General features: G+C 46.6%; 1 protein-coding gene across 1 annotated transcript; it reads left to right on the forward strand.

Annotated features, from left to right (window-relative positions):
• The first annotated feature begins 42 nt into the window (after positions 1-42).
• Positions 43-17,902, forward strand: NDUFAF7 (NADH:ubiquinone oxidoreductase complex assembly factor 7). Its single transcript, XM_034764954.1, has 10 exons — positions 43-318; positions 693-856; positions 8,218-8,298; positions 9,725-9,835; positions 11,960-12,173; positions 12,765-12,823; positions 13,402-13,515; positions 15,705-15,848; positions 16,263-16,436; positions 17,614-17,902. Exons 1-10 carry the CDS (start codon positions 237-239, stop codon positions 17,827-17,829), a joined length of 1,359 nt encoding a protein of 452 aa, XP_034620845.1. The 5' UTR covers positions 43-236; the 3' UTR covers positions 17,830-17,902.
• The last annotated feature ends 3,051 nt before the right edge of the window (positions 17,903-20,953 follow it).

Consider the following 20,953-nt stretch of genomic DNA (forward strand, 5'->3'; position numbering starts at 1 on the left):
GCAGGTCCGGCAAGATAGCTGGAGAGTGAAAGAGGTTCCAGTGTCTGAGAAGGGAGAAAGGGGCGCCCACGCCCCAGTCAGGGAAACCCTCACACCCGCAAGCATCGCCTGTGCCCTGGCCCGGCCTAGGACTCAGTCCCCTGCCTGTATTCGGGGTGGAGGGAGCGTACACAGCACCCAGGAACTGGCAGCGTCAGGACAAAGGTGGAAGGTCAAAGGGCACGGGTGCTGCAAACATGACCCGCCTGGCTGCACGGCGCTCTCTGCTCGCGGCTGTCCTCGGTGTCTCCTGGCAGCAGCGACTTCTCGGTCACCATGGTAACAGCCGGGCCCAGCGCCGCGGCCGTGTCACGACAGCGCTCTGACCCCCCCCCCCCGCGCCCGAGTCCCTCGGGAGCGTTGGGGGAAAGGAGCCCGCGTGCCGAGCTCAGCCGGGAGCGGACAGCGCGGGGGCGGGGTTGGGGTTATCCCCAGCCCCGGCGCGCGGGGGTCGTGTCTGCAGCACTTCCTCACTGGGAGTCTGGCATTAACGTGCCCGGCCGCCGGGCCAAGGCTTTAACCCCCCGCGCCGCCTTGCAGCCGGCCGGGGTCCCCCTTTCCCGCAAGCTGCAAGTGTCTCGGCTAGTCACGTACTGAAAATCCTTCCTGTAGTCAGGGTGTCTGTGTGTTTTCTTCCCCTAACGCTCCTCCAGTTGTCCCGGCTGCATGGAGACGCCAGTGTTTCAGTGCCGGAAGCAAAGCAGAAGACAGCGCTCAGGTTACTCCACTCCTAAAGCATCTCATGTTCAAAATAAAGTCAACTGGCCCTATTACAGTCGCTGAATATATGCGGGAAGTGCTAACTAATCCTGTGAAGGTACGTGCACAGCCTGGTGTTTCTGAATGCAGTTAGCGTGAAACAGATAACATCGCAACACATTGCTGGGATGGTCCTTAGGTCTGGTAAACTCCCCTCTTTCAAAGCATGTTTTTGTTTCTTTTACTAGACAAGCTAGACCAGCTCATAATGCAGTTTGTAACCGGGCTGGTAACTTGCTAATGGTTGGTTTTGCACACATATCACATTGTTCATTAGTAACCAACACAGCTAACAGTGGCACACAGTTGCCTTCCTAGAACTGGTTTGGGGAAGCTTTATTTAGGGTGGAGATGGGAAGCAGAGGGATAGTTTGCAATGTAGACCCCTAAATGTACCTACGTAATCGGGTTGTCAGGTCCTCCTCCCAACTCTTGGGGAGTAGGACAGTACAGACATCCCAGAAGGTGCAGCCAGTGTCACTTTGTGTGTATGCTTTCCTTCAGAGGACTAATAGGATAATATATGCTGGAATTCCATCACTGCCCTTGGGGAAACTGCACCACAAAACTTAAAGTTCTTCTTAGAGTGATTGCTCCTGTGTATTCCACTTTAGGTGTGCGTGCTCGTCATGTGCACTGGTGCCAGAAGTTTTTCCCTTAGCAGTACCCGTAGGAGGGGAGCACTGCTGCAACCCCTGGTGTGGAGCCTCTATATCATAGCTATAAGGGGAGCTGCGCACTCCCCCAACCCTCAGTTCCTTCTTGCCGCCAGTGAAGGTAGTCAGAACTTTGTGCTCCAGCCTTGCTGTAGCTCTTCTGGTAGCCTTAGTAGTACTCATCTTCTCCATAGTTGGATAACTTCTTTAGTTAGTTGTGGGGCATGCCCCGTGCCCCAGGCTTCAAGTCGTGTGACTCCTGTCACAGTTCTATGCCAGGAAGTGACCCTGCACACTCAGTGTCTTCACTGCTTGGGTGAGACTCACGTAACTGATCGAACGAAACGTGAGAGAGATATCCGGCTCCGGGCCCTGCTAATGGAATCTGCATTGGCCCCAGCACTGGCGTGCCAATCGGACTCAGCACTGGGTACCACATCCTCGATGCGGAGCGAGGCACCCTCCTCCAGTCGGCACCGTTCACCCTCTAAGAAGCAAGGGAAGACTCAGCGGCACCAACAAAAGGACAGGGGTGAGGCTGGACCCGAGTTGGGCAGCCCACGATCCCCCTCAGGACCCGACTCATGCAGAGCGGAGTAGCCAGTCCCGTCCGTGCGTGCCTCTCCCGCGGTGAGAATGCCATCGACGCTGGAGGCTGCACAGGCCGCGTGTGACATCCTCTCCCTCCTGGTGCCGGGTGCGCTGCCCGAGACGGGCCCCCAGTCCCAAGGGAAGCCGCTGTTGGGAGCACACCAGCCCTCCCCGACAAGACACAGCCCGCGCTCCGAGGACCGTGTGCCCCATTCGACGAGGTCCTCACATAGCTCACATCAGCCCTCCACTCCGATCAGACTGACTGACTCGTCTGCGCGGGAGTCTCGAAGATCCTCCACTCCCCATCGGAAGCACAGGCACCGAGACAACAGCGTTGACGCTCCTCTTCGGATAGGAGATACAGGAGCAGATCCCGACCCCATCGTTATGGACGCTCGGGCTCAAGTGCCCGCTCCGCCAGACACTATAGACGGAGCTCTGCTCGGGTGTTACCAGCACCGAAGTGTCGTAGCTACGATCACCGGCTATGAGAGCAGCACTTCGGTCAAGTACAGCTCCTCATCGTAATCGAGGTCCAGATCTCGAGGTTGGCACCGTCACGACCGTAGACGCTCCCGTCACTCCTATGGCACCATGCAGTCAACAGCGACCTCTGCCTTGGCACCCAGCCGCCTGTCCCGGAGCCACACCAAGTCCCAAAAGCAGCCTGCCCCACTCAGCACCCAAGCCGGTCAGTGGCAAGGGGCACCGTGGCAGGGCCAATGGTGTCAATGGGCACCGTGGCCACAATTGCCTGCCCAGGCGAGACCCCGCTCGGTAGCCAGGGCGTCCTAGACCCATTCGGTGTGTCCCCCTCGACAGAGTCAGAAGTCGACAGGCACCGAACCGGCGGCACCGGGCCCGGACTCAGTCTTGGGAGTCGAACCAGCGGCACCTCCCGACACCCTGGTAGCCAGACCGGCACCCTCGCCGGCACCAGAGGAGACCATAGTGGCACCTCTGTCCGTTATATAAGAGGACTTTAAAGCTCACCAGAAGCTCCTCGAAAGGGTAGCCTCGAATCTCCAACTCCAGGCTGAGGAGATGGAGGAGCCATCGGACACCCTTTTCAATGTACTGTCCTCCTCGGCACCGGGCCTTGTGGCCCTACCCCTTCACCAAGGTATCGACTGCCCTATGGCAGACCCCAGCTTCCTTGGTGCCCATTTCCAAGAAAGCAGAGAGAAAGTACTTTGTTCCAGCTAAGGAACATGAGTACCTGTACTCCCACCCAGCACCTAACTCCTGGTGGTGGAGTCAGTCAACCATCGGGAACGCTACGGCCAGCCTGCACCCACCCCCAAGGACAAAGACTCCAAGAGACTTGATTCTTTTGCCAGGAAAGTTTATTCTTCTGCGAGCTTTCAACTTCGATCGGCCAATCACCAAGGCCTGTTGAATCGCTATGATTTTAACTTGTAGGGGTCTCTACCGAAGTTCGAGCCTCTTCTCCTGGAGGGGGACAAGAAAGAGTTCAAGGCTCTGGTTGAGGAAGGGGCAGCAACGGCGAAAGCAGCACTCCAGGCCATCTCAGACGTGGCGGACACGGCAGCCCGTTCTATAGCGTCGGTCATGTCCATGCGAAGGGCGTCATGGCTTCTCCTGTCTGGTCTTTCTGCAGAGTCTCAATCTCTGATGCAGGACCTTCCCTTCAACGGGAAAGTGCTGTTTGTGGACCAAACCAATGTTTGCCTGCTTGGGATGAAAGACTCCCGTACCACCCTGCAAGCTGTGGGCCTATATGTCCCGCCAGTGAAGGACAAACCTAGGCCGCAGACCTCCACTCCCCCCGCTAGGGGCAGATATGAACCCCCTCCTAAGCGACCGAGGAAGCAGAGGCGCAGGTCTCAGCGTCAGTCCTGCTCAGCCCCGCGACCAGGCCCATCGAAGGGCAAGAGGCAGGGGAAGAGGCGGTTTTGACTCTTTTGGGGGGGCCACCGTGGCAAGAGGCCCGGACGCCCCCCAGTTAATAAAGTTTGTGTTCCGCAACTGTTTATCTGCGTTTCGAGTGAAGTGGTCCTGTATAACGTCAGACCAGTGGGTCCTCAGCACGATTTCCAGGGGCTACATGTTGCAGTTCACCTCACCGCCCCTCCACTACCCCCCGCCCTGGGAGGACCTCGGGGACTGGGAACATGCTGTCCTCCTAAACCAAGAGGTGGCACGGCTTCTCAACCTAGGTGCGGTGGAGAGGGTACCGGCGGAATTTCAGGGCAAGGGATTTTACTCCCGGTACTTCCTGATCCCAAAGGTAAAAGGCGGGCTCCGGCCCATCCTCGACCTGCGGAACCTCAACAGGGTTATGGTCTGCTACAAGTTCCGCATGGTATCCCTGACCTCCATCATCCCCTCCTTAGAGCCGGGGGATTGGTTTCCGTCCCTGGACCTCCAGGATGCGAATTTCCACATCCATATTTTCAAGGGTCACAGGCGCTTCCTCCATCTCCTGGTAGGGTGGGATCATTACCAGTTTGCGGTCCTCTCCTTTGGCCTTTCCACTGCCCCCAGGGGTTTTTACCAAATGCATGGCAGTGGTGGCAGCCCACCTCCAGAGGAACGGGCTGCAAATTTTCCCTTACCTGGACGACTGGCTCCTCAAGGGTAGCCCCCGGTCCCAGGTTCAGGCCCAGATGCAATTTCTCCTGTCCACATGCGCGGGTCTGGGCCTAGTGGTGAATGAGGTCAAGTCCACGTTGGTTCAGCGCATACACTTCATAGGGGCTCTGCTAGATTCCTGAGAGGCCACAGCCTCTCTTCCCCGAGACCGATTCGAGACACTCAAAGGTCTCGTAGCCTCGGTCACAGCCTTCCCCGTGACGATGGCAAGGGTATGCCTTCAAATCCTAGGTCACATGGCAGCCTGCACGTCCATGGTGCGACATGCCAGACTCAGAATGAGGCCCCTCCAACTTTGGTTGGCTTCCCAGTATTCCCAGTCCCGAGACAGCCTGGACGAGATGGTCCGATGCCTCCCAACATGGTGGCCGCTCTGCAATGTTGGTCCCTCCTGAGCAATATGCTGAACGGGGTCCCCTTCTGAGAACTCCCTCCCTCTCTAGACCTGGTGTTAGATGCCTCGGACCTGGGCTGGGGAGCCCATATAGGGGACATTCAAACCCAAGGCAGATGGTCGACCTTGGAATTCTCTCTGCACATAAACGTCAGGGGGCTCAGGGCAGTACGCCTGGCGTGCATAGCGTTCAGTTTGCACCTTCGCAGGAAGGCAGTTAGAGTCCTCACGGACAACACGACCATGATGTATTACATCAACAGGCAGGGAGGCACGCGTTTCTTGGCGCGGTGCTGGGAAGCCCTGGACCTATGGGAGTTTTGCATAGCCCACGGTATCTCCCTACGGGCCTTCCACCTACCTGGCGCGTGCAATGTGCAAGCCGATTGCCTCAGCAGGGTGTTTTCCCACCAATACGAGTGGTCACTCCACTGGGAAGTCGCCCAACAGCTCTTCCAAGAGTGGGGAGCTCCCCGGGTTGACCTTTTTGCTACCGCCCAGAACAGACGCTGCCCCCAGTTCTGTTCCAGGGCAGGAGCAGAAAGGGGGGTGATCTCAGACGCATTCCTCCTCCAGTGGTCAGACCAACTGTTCTATGCCTTTCCCACTGATAGGCAAGGATCTGCAAAAAGTAAAGGCAGACAGGTCGAGGGTTATCCTCATAGCCCCGCATTGGGCCCATCAACATTGGTACAGGACCCTTCTGCAACTTTTAGCGGCCCCCCCGCAGAGGCTGCTGCTTCGCCCAGACCTCATCTCCCAGGAGAAGGGATGCCTTCTCCACCCCAACCTGGCCGCACTCCACCTGACAGTGTGGTTGCTCCATGGTTAAACGAGGAGGAGGGAAGGTGCTTGGAGAATGTAAGACGAATTCTGTTAGAGAGCAGAAAGCCATCCACATGGCGCACGTACCTTGCCAAATGGTCTAGGTTCTCCAGGTGGGCGGGGGAGAGGAGCGCCTCCCCGTCATCTGCATCCCTCCAGCTTATTCTAGATTACCTCCTGTCCCTTGGGACCCAAGGACTAGCCCCTGCCTCCGTCAGGGTTCATTTAGCGGCCATTTCAGCCTTCCACCCTCCGGTGCAAGGTCAATCGGTGTTCTCCCATCAAATGACCTCCCGCTTTCTAAAGGGCCTTGATTGTGCATTTCTGTACGCCAGGGCCCCGGTCCCGCAATGGGATCTGAACCTAGTGTTATCCCACCTCACGGGTCCTCCCTTTGAACCCTTGGCCACGTGTTCCTTGTCCCACCTCTCATGGAAAGTGTCATTTTTGGTGGCTATCACCTCAGCCCATCGGGTCTCAGAACTTAGGGCCTTGACCTCGGAACCCCCGTATACGGTTTTCCACAGGGATAAGGTCCAGCTTCGTCCACATCCTGTGTTTCTCCCGAAGGTGGTCTCCGCCTTCCATATGGATCAGGACATTTTCCTGCCAGTACTCTGTCCTAAGCCCCATTCCTCCAACGAGGAACACCACCTACACACGCTAGACATACGTAGAGCGCTGGCCTTCTACCTGCACCGAACCAGGCCGTTCAGGAAGTCCTTGCAACTATTTGTTGCATCGGCCGAGCAGATGAGGGGGCAACCAGTTTCCACCCAGCGCATTTCCGGCTGGATCACCTTGTGCATACGCACGTGTTACGACTTGGCAGGGGTTCCCCCACCGCCTATAGCGAAGGCGCATTCTACGAGAGCACAAGCCTCGTCAGCCGCCTATGTGGCCCACGTCCCTATCCAGGACATATGTAGGGCTGCCACGTGGTCTTCTGTCCACACTTTTTCCTCACACTATGCCATCGTCTCTCAAGCACGGGATGATGCCGGGTTTGGTAGGGCGGTACTCCGTCCCGATAACCTTTAAACTCCTACCCACCAAATATAGCTTGGAGTCACCTACTGTGGAATACACAGGAGCAATCACTCGAAGAAGAAAGGACATTTACCTGTTCCATAACTGGCGTTCTTCGAGATGTGTTGCTCCTGTCTATTCCACATCCCGCCCTCCTTCCCCTCTGTCGGAGTTGTCTGGCAAGAAGGAACCAAGGGTGGGGGGAGTGCGCAGCTCCCCTTATAGCGCAATATAGAGGCGGCATTCCTGGGGTCACAGCAGTGCTCTCCTCCTACTGGTACTGCTAAGGGAAAAACTTCCAGCACCAGTGCACGTGGCGAGCACACACACCTACTGTGAAATAGACAGGAGCAACACATCTCAAAGAACGCCAGTTACAGAACAGGTAACTGTCCTTTTCACTCATTTGGGTCTCCTACAGAAATAGTCATGAGTGTCAGATGATAGGAAAACTGCACAAAAATTCCCTCCTTGGAAAATGCTGTGATCATTCAGTTGGGGGAGGCAGGTGAGAGAGGGGAGGAGGGTTCATTAGTGAGATTTTCCTCAGTCCTGGCAAAATTTGCCTTTATAATTTGAGATGCACACCCCCTCACTTGCATTGCACTGCCAGCAGCAGCAGCATTATCTCTGTAAGAAGCACCTGCAATCGGGTTTCTCCTACTAGCCGCTTAGCTATTTAATATCTTATTAGATGTGTCTCTGTTCTAGTTAGCTTGGCACCATCTCCCCTCCACCTTGTTAATTTCAGTTATTATGGCAATGCTCAATTCTGTTATGATGTGAAGAATGGCTTCTTTAGTTGGTTGTAAAGTCTGCAAAAGAATTAATTCTGAGTGCTGTACAAATCAGACTGTCCTCTCTCAAATGGAATTGACAACTTGGTAATTTTAACCCACGCTGATCAAATGATCATAGAAAGTTAAGCTGTCATACAGAACACTGTCAGGTTCAGATTTCTAGGGACTCATAAAAAGGGGAAGTAATAAGCTCCGTAATAAAAGTCAATGTTTGAATTGTTTTAACATTTATCCTTTTTCTTCTACAAATCCAAGTTCATTTCTTATTTTTTCCTTGATGTAAAATTTGTTGTTGCATCAATCAAACTCTCACCATTTTCCATAGGAGGAGTTTTGTGGGGTATTTTGGATTTGTTTCATTTTTTTCAGCATTAAAATGACTACATTTGTTCAGTAGACTGGAAAGTGATTTAATTTTTAAAGTTCAGGAGAATGTGAAGGCTTACATATTAGTGATCGGAAAATAAATGTGATATTATTTTTTTTTTTTTTTACTTTACTTTAGGGTTACTATATGCACCATGACATGCTGGGAGAAAGAGGAGATTTTGTTACTTCACCTGAAATAAGTCAAATCTTTGGGGAGGTAATATAAAATTATTTTTTTAAACATTCCTTTCTTCCTTAAAACATACTGTTACAAATACAGTTTATGAACATGTGGTCATATATGTTACCAGTGCTGATAACATTTGTTGAGAAGCAAAAATAAACAGACATCTGAAAAGTGACTTTGTTGAAAGAAAAAAGCATTTGGGGCCTTCACGTGTATTGTGTATGAATTATTTTCATACCAAATTTGTTTGGTCCGTAAGCAAAAAACCGTTGTAACTTCCAGGCTTGAACTCAGAACACATCTTGACTTTTAGATCCCATGCTTTCTGACTGATGCTATTACCAGTAATAAAGACCGTACAGGCCAAATTCTGCTTTCAGTTGCACTTATGAAGAGGTATTGTATCAGTGCTAGTTGCCTGTGAGGAACTAAATTGGTATCCACAAGTGACTTGCATTTGATAGTTAACAATTCTTTTGATGCACAAGCCAGAAAAGAATCCAGCTCAATCTCCCAGAACGGTTTTAGTTCTTCAGGGCTGATAGTAATCAGATCTGCTCCCTCTAGAGCAGGGTGGGCAAACACGGCCCGGGGGCCACATCTGGCCCTCCAGATGTTTTAATCTGGCCCTCGAGCTCCCGCCGTGGAGCAGGGTCCGGGGCTTGCCCCGCTCCGCGCGGCTCCCGGAAACAGTGGCATGTCCCCCATCCGGTTTCTACATGTAGGGGCAGCCAAGGGGCTCCTCATGCTGCCCCTACCCCAAGCGCTACCCCTGCAGCTCCACTGGCCGGGAACCGCAGTCAATGGGAGCTGCAGGGGCAGCGCCTGTGGACAGGGCAGTGGACAGAGCCGGAGGGGGAACATGCCACTGCTTCTGGGAGCTGTTTGAGTAAGCGCTGCCTGGAGCCTGCACCCCTGACCCCCTCCCACGCCCCAACCCCCTGCCCCAGCCCTGATCCCCCTCCCATCCTCCAAATCCCTCTGTCCCAGCCCCTCATCCCTAGCCCTACCCCTAGAGCCCGCATCCCCAGCCGGTGTCCTTTTCCCCTCCTCCTCCCTCCCCTCCAATCCCCTGCCTCAGCATGGAGCCCCCTCACACACCCCGAACTCCTCATTTCTGGCCCCACTCCATAGCCCGCATCGCCAGCCAGAGCCATCACCCTCTCCTGCACCCCACCCCCAATTTCGTTAGCATTTATGGCCCTCCACACAATTTGCATACCAAGATGTGGCCCTTGGGCCAAAAAGTTTGCCCACCCATGCTCTAGAGGTTCAGGAGTCATGTTGGCTGCTTAGTAAAAGAATGAGAATTTTACGTAGCCACTTTTCAGTGCAGATCCATGCTGTAAGACTGGTAAAATAATTTAAATGTTTTGGTTTCTGTAGGTGAAATGCAGGTGTATGTATCACTAATGCTATAAATTCTAGTAAGTTTTGTGTGTTTTCTTCACAACAGTTAATAGGAATATGGTACGTTAGTGAATGGATGGCCACTGGCAAACCTAAAACTCTCCAACTGGTGGAACTAGGCCCAGGTAGAGGCACTCTTACAGATGATATTTTGCGGGTACGTAAAAAGAATATAATATTCTCTGTATGTCTGAGTTTACTAGTTTGGGGTTCTCTTTGGCTCACACAGCTAACATATTGAAACCTGAAATACAAAATGAAATTCCATAATGTGTTGAAACTTCCTTATCAACTGAATGCATTTTGATTACTAGACTGTAGCATTGGATTTTACCTAAGCATATCTATCCATATTCTTGTTATTTTAGTGAGGAAACTGGGGGGTGGGTGGGAGGGGGCTCAGAAGCAGGGCCGGCTCCAGGCACCAGGCAACCAAGCACATGCTTGGGGCGGCACCTGGTAAGGGGCGGCCAATCTTGGGGTGACGGGGGGCAGCGTGGCGCAGCATTCTGGGGGGGGGGGGGCGCCCGGGGGGCGCGGCGGGGGGGCAGCGCGGGGCGCGGCGCTCAGGGAGGGGTTCCGGCGGCTCGGCGGAGGGTGGGGCAGGCTCCGGCAGCATGGCGTCAGGCGGGGGGCAGCGCGGGGGGTGGGCTCGGCGGGGCGGCGCTTTTTTTTTGCTGCTTGGGGCAGCAAAAAAGTTAGAGCTGGCCTTGCTCAGAAGTGAGATGAGAACACTGGATATTAGAAGCACAATTGTGCTGATCCATCACTAATCCACTGTAATATACAGTTACATTGAGGAAGAGGGTAAGAATATCCCATTAGAATACACTTATAGAAAAGTTACCCAGGGTCGTAAGCAGTTTATATGAACGTTGCTGATTGTAATTAGGAGGCCCTAATGTGAGCTACAGAAACAAGACAGTATTACAGGCTTGAATCTCAGAGGTGCTCAGCTTCCTGAACTCCTATTTACTCCAGTGGGAATGGCAGAGGCTTATCACTTCTTGGGATATCAGACCCTTGCTGATGTAATGCCCATTTCTCAATTACCAACCAAAAGGAACGTTGTTATTGGAATTCAGTGCTCCAGGGAAAATATTGGGAGCTCCCACTCCTTCATTCACAAACAAAAGTCAAATGTAATAATGACTGTGGAGTGCATAATATACATTGTTCTCATGTATCCTACTTTGGAAAAATCAGAGATTGCTGGTGAACCAGTGCACTCCAAAAACAAAATTTGCTCTAGGTGTCAGAGATGTTGCTTCTCTATGCCAGACTCCTGTTACTCTCAATAAGCTTTCATTCATTCCCGCTTCTTCTTGAGGATGTGGGTCTGCATTTTCCATCCTCAAGTTCAGCAATTCTCAAACTGTGGGTTGGGACCCCATTTTAATGGGATCGCCAGGGCTTGCTTAGACTTCCTGGGCCCAAAGCCAAAACCCAAGCCTGAGGCTTTCAACCCTGGGCAGCAGGGCTCAGGTTACAGACCCCCTTCCTGGGGCTGAAGCCCTTGGGGCTTTGCCCTCCCTGCATCGACCCAGGGTTTGACTTTGGCCCTGTCACCTAGGGCAGTGGGGCTCAGGCGGGCTCAGACTTTGGCCCCCCTCCTGGGGTTGTGTAGTAACTTTTGTCGTCAGAAAGGGGTCGCGGTGCAGTGAAGTTTGAGAACCCCTGCTCTAGTTGGGTTGTTTTGTAGAACCACAGGACTTGGTTCTGCTTCTGTTGAAGTCAATGGTAAAGTTCCCCTGACTTCGATGGGAGCAAAATTGGAAACCCCTTTTATTTTAAAAGAACCCTGCAGTTATGGGGCGGGAGGGAGAAAGGGGTTTTTTTAAATGATCTCTCGGCCTGAATTGTCTTTTTTGGGGGGCTGAGGGGGGAGGGAGAGAGTTATCTTTTCACTTTGGACTGTGCTTTTTGATTTTTCCCATGTGGCCACATTGATACCATTATTTAATATGAACTACGGGATAAAGATATGCAGTTTTCTGTTGTTGCTGCTGACTAGTGACCTGAACCAAGGGTAATACTCACATAAGTAAAGGTGACAGGATCAGGCCTTAGATGAGCTAGTTGAGTACCCTCCTCTCTAGAGACCAAGGATGAAATTCTGGTCCCACTGAAGTCAGTGAGTCCAAGATTTAACCCCAGATATGCTCCCTTCACATTTTTCAGTCTCCAACAGTACAAGCAGTTAAAATCAACTCCTAACCCAAGTTTACAGTACTGCAGCACACAACTGCCTCTATCAGAATTCCTCTTTCTCTATTTACAGGTCTTTAACCAGCTTGGCTCTTTACTCAATAAATGTGACATTTCTGTTCATCTGGTAGAGGTGAGCCCCAAACTAAGTGAGATCCAAGCGTTGACGCTCACAGGAGGGAAGATAGAATCAGAGCTTGATGTTACTTCCCCTGTCTACATGAAAGGCATTAGCAAGGCTGGAATTCCAATCTTCTGGTACCGAGAGCTGCAAGATGTACCACAAGGTAGTTATATATATATATATTTTTTTAGTTGTAATGATGGCTTTCTTCACTCATTTGTAACCTTTTTATAACTGATAACTTCTCTGCAGTGTGGTTATGGATAGAAAAGTAATTCTGTATGAAATAACCCCTCCTTCTTTTGTGAGCCTGAACAAAATTTGGGCCCAGATTTTCTTAAGTGGCCATGGATTCTGACATCCTCCATTTGTGGATGCCCATCTTGACACCCTTTGTGCCTGTTCTTCAGATGTGGTGAATGCCTGCAGGTCCCATTGACTTCATCTGCACTCCCTGCATACCAACAGGACTTCTGAAAATCAGGCTCAAGCTGGCAACCCCAAACAGAGGCATTCAAAGATAGTGGCCACTTTTAAAAATTTGGTCCTTAATGTATCTGTGCCTCAGTTAGATAAAATGGGAATAATAATAATTGCATCTCTCATAATGATGTTGACTAGCTGAATTCATTACTGTTTATAAAGTACATTTTGATTCCCAAGTGGAAGGTGTTAGAAGTACAAAGTACAGTTGTTAATGTATTTTTATGTTGAAACACTGATGTCCTTTTTACACTTTTTTTTTTTTAAACAGGTACCAGCTTTTATTTAGCACATGAATTTTTTGATGCCTTGCCAATACATAAATTTCAGGTACATCTAGAAGCCCGTTGCCTGTGACTTTCTGTTTAAGGGATGTGTGGTATATGGAAAAATAAAACTCATTACCAAGCCAGACTAGGGCTTATTTACTAACCCCACCAGTTACAGAAATATATATTCAATTGTAACTGAAGAAAAATTAGGATTGAAAAGATACTATGTTGTATGTATGTTTTATTGAAAAAATAGAGACTTCTAAGGTTTTAGGAGAAACTTAAATCTTTCTAGATTCTTATGGGAATAGTTTGCTTAGATAACTTGAATGAGATGGGAGTTTATATGAATTTGGCAATAAAGTGACAACTCTTAAACTTACTCCTCCATGGATGTACTTAAGCCTGCATTTATTGACCTTAAGAGCATTCTACCAGACCAATTTCCCAGGCTTTCCCTAAAAGGCAGTTGGCTGGTGGTTCTGATCCAATGTATATTTGATATTGTTATAAAAATGTACAAGCATCTCTGTGTTTTGATAAATCTTTAGTTCAAGCTAATAGATACATAGGCTAATGAGTTCTGATAGGCTACAGGTTGGAACATCAAATAAATATTTTTGGTTTATTAAATAGAGAACAGAACAAGGATGGCGTGAAGTGTTGATTGATATAGATCCAAAAGCTCCTGACCAACTGCGGTTTGTTCTGGCACCATCTGCCACGCCTGCTACAGAATACTTCATCCAGGTAAGATTATGTCTACCTGAATTACATCAGATTAGCACTGCCCTATTCTTTCAAGCATCCGGTTATTATGGCTCTTCAGTTATTTCTGTGATTCCCAGAACATCTTCATCTGAGAATCTACTATTTCATACTATATCAGCGGGTGAGTTTGTTAGCCTCATATAAATCACTGCACATACAAGTTTTATTGTTGCAGGAAAAATGTTGAGCTTTGTTCCTCATGAGTAGTAAGTTGGAGCATTTAATAAGTTACAAAACCTTACCGTCAACCTACCTTTCCTTTTCCAAATGTAATGCTGGCTGTGACGGTGCTGGCAAAAGACTGTTTGCTCATGTGAACGTTTAAGCTACTACGTCTTTGTGAAATTAGTGCATTATGGGTTTGGTTTGCATTACAGTAGCTCTTGGCCCTCTTCTGTATGTACACCTACTAAAAGACAGTTCCTGCCCTAGAGAGCTTACACTGTAAGGTCCTGATCCTGGAAAGTCTTGCAGGTGCTTAACTTTATGCACTCTGAGTGGGGTTCAATGGGACTTCACCTAGGGCATAAAGTTAAACACATGCACCAGCCTTTGTGGAGCTGGGGCCTAAATAGACAAAGTATCAGTTTAAAGATGGGGATCTGAGGCAGAGGAACACAAAATGCTAAACAGGAAATCTTTGGCAGAGCTGGCACTTGAAACCAGACTTCCTGAGGCCCAGGCTAGCATGTTACCTCCAAAACCATCCCTCCCTGTCACTTGCTCTGATTCAGCAAAGTCTTAAGCATATTATTGGTACCTGTCGGTACATATTAATCCTGTAAGTGCTTCTTTGAATATTAATTTCATTTACATGTTAACTCTCTCTCAAAATCTTTACGGTACTGAGTGTGTATTTGGATATTAAGTCTAGAGTGTTTGGTCCATAACCTGTGGGTGACCTATATTCTGCAATTTCTAATGATTGAGCATTAGACTATAATCCATCCTGGCACCTCCAAGTCTATGGGAAAATAGATGTCCAGGAAGGAGAGCCCCTCAAATTACCCAAAATGGCTACAGAATATAAGCAGGATTGCTTGATGGATCAGGAGCAACTGTTATCGCAGATGCTTTCTGCGATGATGAAATGGGGGTCAATTAAAAAATGTTTTTGGCAGTGGCTGGTTGTTCTAGCTGCTAGAAATAATGACGAGATAAGAATTCGTTTTTTGCTTATCAATCCTGTAACAAAGATACAATAAAGGAAATTCCATAAGTAATGACAAATGAAAACCTTAAAACATATGGCAAAATCAATCATGGGAAAGTATTTTTCCATATACAAAAGGGGTTTCTTTGTCTCACACCCTATGAAAAATAGAGGGCTTGAAAAATAGGTTGGAGAATGCAAAACTACTGGTATCTCACCAGTTTCAGAAGGGAGAGAGAGGCAGAGGCCAGCTTTTTACTTTACGTCAAGGGTGATAATGTATCTATTCTTTCTGTATTATGTACTACATAGTGCTGTAGTAATCTGATTAATTATCTTTGATTAAATTCTATTTGATCCTGTTATTTGACAGTCTTGAATCATTAAATTCAGATGTGCAACAGTATGCTTCAGTGTTCTGCTGAAATGGAGATAGATATGCCCATTACAATATTTAAGTGATTATAACTGCATTTTTCTAAACCACGGTCAGCTTTTAAAAACAAAGCTACATTTTCTGAGTGAAGCAAAATTTCCAACTTAAAACTACTTACAAAAATATTTTTGGCTTAAGACCATAAGGTGAGACATTTCATCTGAGGAGGTTCTTTTGTGAGAGAGGTAGCTGAAGTAGTATAGTATTTTCAGTCTCCAATTAGAATGGCATAGTAATGACAACCTGATGCTAGTATTCATTTTCATTAGAGAATTTTCCTCATAACACTCTGGAGCAGGTAGATGGGGAAGTTGAGTAGTACAGTGGGTTTTTTCCACTACTTCTCTATCACCACAATACACTTCCCATATAAATTATTAACTGAAGAAAGCATTGGCCAAAACCAGCTCAAGAAACTGCTAGGGTTACCTAGAGCAGCTGAATATGGGGGTATGACCCATGTACGACAAAACACTCTGACAACAGAGTCAGAGAAACTAAAAGAAAATTTTTTTGCTCTAAATCAGCTTGTTACTTTGTGTGCTGATTTCTGCATTTCATCCTTACATCCTGCATTAGGGTAAAGAAGTAAGAGATCACGTGGAAGTATGTCCTGATGCTGGCATCCTCATTCAGAGACTTGCCTGTCGTATTCAAGAGGATGGGGGAGCTGCACTGATTGCTGATTATGGTCACACTGGAAATAAGACTGACACTTTCAGGGTAAGTTTGATAGTTAAAATGCTCAGTTAGCTTTCACTCCTTACTGCATAAGTAGCTCAGTGACTATAGAAAGTATCCAAAGTTCTGAAAGAGATTTGCTCAAGAAAGACCTATGATTAAAAGCTATTAACCTCCTTACTATGCAGCAGTCAGCGAAACTACTTTTGGGTGATGGACGGCTTACACAAGTAGAAGTTGCAGAATTGGGCTCTAAATAAATATGGGGGGAAGGGATGAGTGAGGTGGGCCCTTGAGTCTATCGTCAGTGAGTTTTTGTTTATGCAATTGGAGAAAGTAAACTTTAAAAACACAATGTGCCTGTCATGTATTATTCCTTCTGGTATTTTTGGCCTAAAGAGAGACTGCCACCTACATGTGCACTGGCTTAAGTTATCTTGTAACTTCATTTTTCAGAGTTTCCGCAGTCATCAACTTCATGATGCATTAATAGCTCCAGGTACAGCAGACCTGACAGCAGATGTTGACTTCAGCTATCTCCGAACCATGACACAGGGAAGAGTAGCCACATTGGGACCTCTAAAGCAACAGGAATTCTTAAAGAATATGGGTATTGATGTCCGGCTGCAGGTAGGGTTTAGTGATTGCATGTAGACACTATTACTAATGCACAATCACCTCATAATGGCATAGCGAGTACACTTATAAAGTTTGTGGACGATACCAAGCTGGGAGGAGTTGCAAGTGCTTTGGAGGATAGGATTAAAATTCAAAATGCTCTGGACAAACGATCTGAAGTAAATAGGATGAAATTCAATAAGGACAAATGCAAAGTACTTCACTTAGGAAGGAACAGTTGCACACATACAAAATGGGAAATGACTGTCTAGGAAGGAGTACGGTGGAAAGGGATCTGGGGGTCATAGTGGGTCACAAGCTAAATATGAGTCAACAGTGTAATACTGTTGCAAAAACAGCAAACATCATTCTGATATGTATTAGCAGTATTGTAAGCAAGAGAAGTAATTCTTCTACTCTACTCTGTGCTGATTAGGCCTCAACTAGAGTCTTGTGTCCAGTTCTGGGCACCACATTTCAGGAAAGATGTCAACACATTGGAGAAAGTCCAGAGAAGAGCAACAAAAATGATTAAAGGTCTAGAAAACATGACTTATGAGGGAAGATTGAAAAGATTGGATTTGTTTAGTCTGGAGTAGAGAAGACTGAGGGGACATACTTTTAAGTACATAAAAGGTTGTTACAAGGAGGAAGGAGAAAAATTATTGTTCTTAACCTCTGAGGATAGGACAAGAAAAACTTAACGGTCAAAGTGGTTAAGCACTGGAATAAATTGTTTAGGGAGGTTGTAGGATCTCCATCATTGGGGATTTTTAAGAGCAGTTTGGACAAACACCTGTCAGGGATGGTCTAGATAATACTTAGTCCTGCCTTGAGTGCAGGGGACTGGACTAGATGACCTCTTGAGGTCTCGAGCATATGATTCTATGCTTCTGCTACAGTAAGCATTCATTAAAAGTAGGTTTTATGTAAAAACCTTGTTTCTATATATTGTCACTTGGTTGCAAGTTTTATTAAAAATTTTTAATTATGATCTGCAATCAATGGTGTTTTATATTTTAAAAGTAATTTGTGGTAACACTTAGTTATATTCCGTTCAGTATAAGGCCCCATTTGGATCTCACTAGTTATACACAGATTCTGGTCTCCTGATCTTCCTAGTGTAGAAGGGTTATTTGTGGGAGAGAAGGAACAGAAGTAAAGGCATAATGAACATTGTTTCTTTCAGGTGCTATTGCAAAATTCAAGTGACACAGCAATGCACAAACACTTGCTTCAAGGCTATGATATGTTAATGAATCCTAAGAAAATGGGAGACCGCTTTCATTTTTTTGCCCTGCTGCCTCATCAGAGACTTGCACGTTCTGATCAGAAAGTGAATCTACAACACTCAAAATCTCTTTCCGCACCTGTTGCTGGATTTGGTGAACTTATCTGGAAATAAAGCCAAAGATTAGACACTGTATAATTGATGGGAGCCTGCCAGTAACTATTAAAGTCACAACAAAGAAAATGAAGTCTATGCATTTTATAGTTTTACATATTCAAGAAAACAAACTTTTCTTGTAATGGATCACTTGTCTGTATGCAACCAGGATTTATTTAACCGGGTTATGCACTGCCTTTGTGCTGATGTACAAGCACAGGAAATGTACCATCATTCTGGCCTGCTGCTTCCCCAGACAGCTTCTTTGTGCCTCCATCTTAGGTACGTACCTGTGGTTTCCTTGGAACCTGAGGCAGCATTAAAGGCCCAAAGATTTCTCCCCAGATTCTCAGCGATTTCCCTGGTTACACCCCTCTTAACTGTAGCCCTCCATTACACCTCAAACAGGCTGCAGTGATAAATCTATATGATGCTTATCTGTTGTGGGTAACTGGGTTACTGTAATTAACTAGAATGACCTGTGTTGTGTATAAGCTAACATCAAACTGAACAAATTTGAGCAGTTCCTATACAAGAAAGGTATACACAGTAAATGAGAGCAAACTGTTTGTTCCAGTGGATTTTCACTTTTAACACTTTGATTGTGAATGACATACCTGTGAAATCAGGTTTTACTGAACTTATTAGTTGACTTACAGCCATTATCACTGACTGCAGGGGTGCCCAACAGCCCACCAGAGCATTTCTTAAGGCCTGGGGTCTGCTTCAACACAATACTAACAGCCAATGCAGTGTAAACTAAAATGATGTAAACATAACACTAATGATTTCTTGTTTTTAAATAGGTTGTTTCTATGTACAGTATTGTCTAAATACATATGTAACAAGCATAACTTAAATATAAATCAATAGAGGTGACTGTAAATCTTATTAAAATATGTAGAATCTTTTGACCTACCCAAGGTTGTGTGTAGGTTTACATGGCTCTCCTATGTAATAAAGTTGACCACCACTGACCTAATGGAGAAAAAAGTTAATTACTACAGTCCCAGGAGTCTCACTTCTCCTTTCCTGGGAGAAAGCTGACACACTTCTATGGTTGAAATTTTCTCAGTGCAACTGGTTCAAAGTGGAATGAAAATGTTGCCTTCTAAGGCACACATGTATATGTAGGTGGTGTCAACTGCCACAAAAGGTTAGGTGAATAAATCACTTTACCATAAAAGGTTTCCATTGTACAGCCAGTAAATAGTATTCATTTGGCCACATTTTCCTACTGCTTGCTACATTCTGGGTGTACTTTTAACAGTAAAGTTACATTCATGCTGCAATAGAATATACCTTGATATGTTTATTTTACTTTTCCCACTATTCTAGTGCTTACACTGTTACTGCCTATTCTGTAAGAATTTAAACACAAACGAAGGAATGACTAAGTGAAAGAGATAGCTGAACTATGACAGTTCTAGAAGGTGAAAGAAAAATTGCGTAACAACTTTGGCTATTCGGAGGTACTGTCAAAAAGATATCATACTTGACCTACGTTAACATTGTTTGATGTAATAAGACATTTGGGGAATGTCCTGTGGATTCTAACTAGGTATATTTGTTTAAAACTCAGCACTCCTTGTCAGTAATTCTCTTAATCCATTTTGAAAAAGTCAAATGTTTTGAAAGATCTGAAGGGGGGGAGGAGGGGAGTAGTACACCCTTGGCAGCAGCTGTGCTCACATCAGTGATCCTAGCACACAAACAAGTAAGTACACAGACAAGTTGTTTTCAAGGACATTAACACAGGTGAAGGAAGGGAATCCATGTAAATGGAGGACAACAAATCTGATAGGGAAATAAATTTTATTTTCAAGCTTAGAGGATATTTACAAACAATGGGATGTATAAAAATATAAAAAGTACTTGACAGTGTCCTTTTGAGGCTACAAATTTTACTTGAGCTTTTTCTAGCATCAACAAAACACTATTTTTTGCATGAATGCAACTTCTTAATTCAAAACAGATTAATCATTAATGTAGCACTGGGTACAAATTCATCTGGAGCAACTGATTATTATAACTCCAGGTTCTTAGTGACTTAAAGCTTAAAATTTAATAAAAAAGGTTTTAGGCTTTCATTAAAAAAGTTAGAGTGCAAGCTGTGCAATTCATTTCATGGCTTGTAAAATGTGTGTGATAACTATCAGAGTAATACAAATGTTCCAGTTATTTTTCATCTTAAGCATCAAGCCACAACAGGGTGTGTATTGCTACAGTACTGGCCCGTGCCATAGGTGTTCTGAGGCTTGAAGTATTTGACTCAACTTAATAATGTAGCAGTGATCCTGAAATGCACATGCTTAATTTATTGCTATTAGAATATTGCTACTTAATTTTAAAATTCATTAGTTTTAAAATCATGGGTGAGGATTTTAAACAACATATCCTACTGCTATGGAATTCACTATAGAAGGATTAGACAAAAGGGCAACAAATGTGGAGCACACTTTTACTACTAATTTGAATACGTTTATTTCCAGTGTATTGGGGGGGAGGGGAAATCCTCAACTTCCACTATCTGCTTCTAACCCCAGGAGTCCAAATGGCTTTAACAGTTTGTGCTCCAAAAGCAAATTTCAATTCTCATTTTGTTTTTAAACCTAAATTGGGAATACTGAATAGGTCTTATTTTGTGTTTTAAAATAAAAACAGACTTCACAGGGGTGGAGGGAGGGTAGTTAGGCCTCTTCATTTCATGGATACAACCCTCTCCTCCAACCCTAAGAACATAAGAAGGGCCACACTAGGTCAGACCAAGGGTCCATCTTGCCCAATATCCTGTCTTCCGCCAGTGGCCAACGCCAGGTGCCCCAGAGGGAATGAACAGAACAGGTAATCATCAAGTGATCCATCCCGTCGCCCATTCCCAGCTTCTGGCAAACAGAGGCTAGGGACACCATCCCTGCCCATGCTGGCTATAAGAACGGCCAAAAGCTATTGTGCTTTTCAAGCAACTGACCTGCTTTAAAGATGTTTATTTAAATGTAATTGGAAGCCCTGAAATGCCTCAACTCAGAAGTGTTTGAAAGGCCAACCATATCTGAAGCACTACAACCATAAGAGGCCCGGTGCCCAAATTTCAGAGGTGCTAGAGAAATGATGGCAGCTAGAAGAGAAAGTGTCTCTTCCT

The sequence above is a fragment of the Trachemys scripta genome, chromosome 3, assembly GCF_013100865.1.
Source record: "Trachemys scripta elegans isolate TJP31775 chromosome 3, CAS_Tse_1.0, whole genome shotgun sequence".
NCBI classification, from domain to species: Eukaryota; Metazoa; Chordata; order Testudines; family Emydidae; genus Trachemys; species Trachemys scripta.

What these genes read in the sequence shown, in the direction of transcription:
- NDUFAF7 (XM_034764954.1), top strand. Translation starts at nt 237, where the DNA reads ATGACCCGCCTGGCTGCACGGCGCTCTCTGCTCGCGGCTGTCCTCGGT. An exon ending in TGCTAACTAATCCTGTGAAG is followed by an intron (nt 857 to 8,217) that starts GTACGTGCACAG and finishes ACTTTACTTTAG; the next exon opens with GGTTACTATATGCACCATGA. An exon ending in ATAAGACTGACACTTTCAGG is followed by an intron (nt 15,849 to 16,262) that starts GTAAGTTTGATA and finishes TTCATTTTTCAG; the next exon opens with AGTTTCCGCAGTCATCAACT.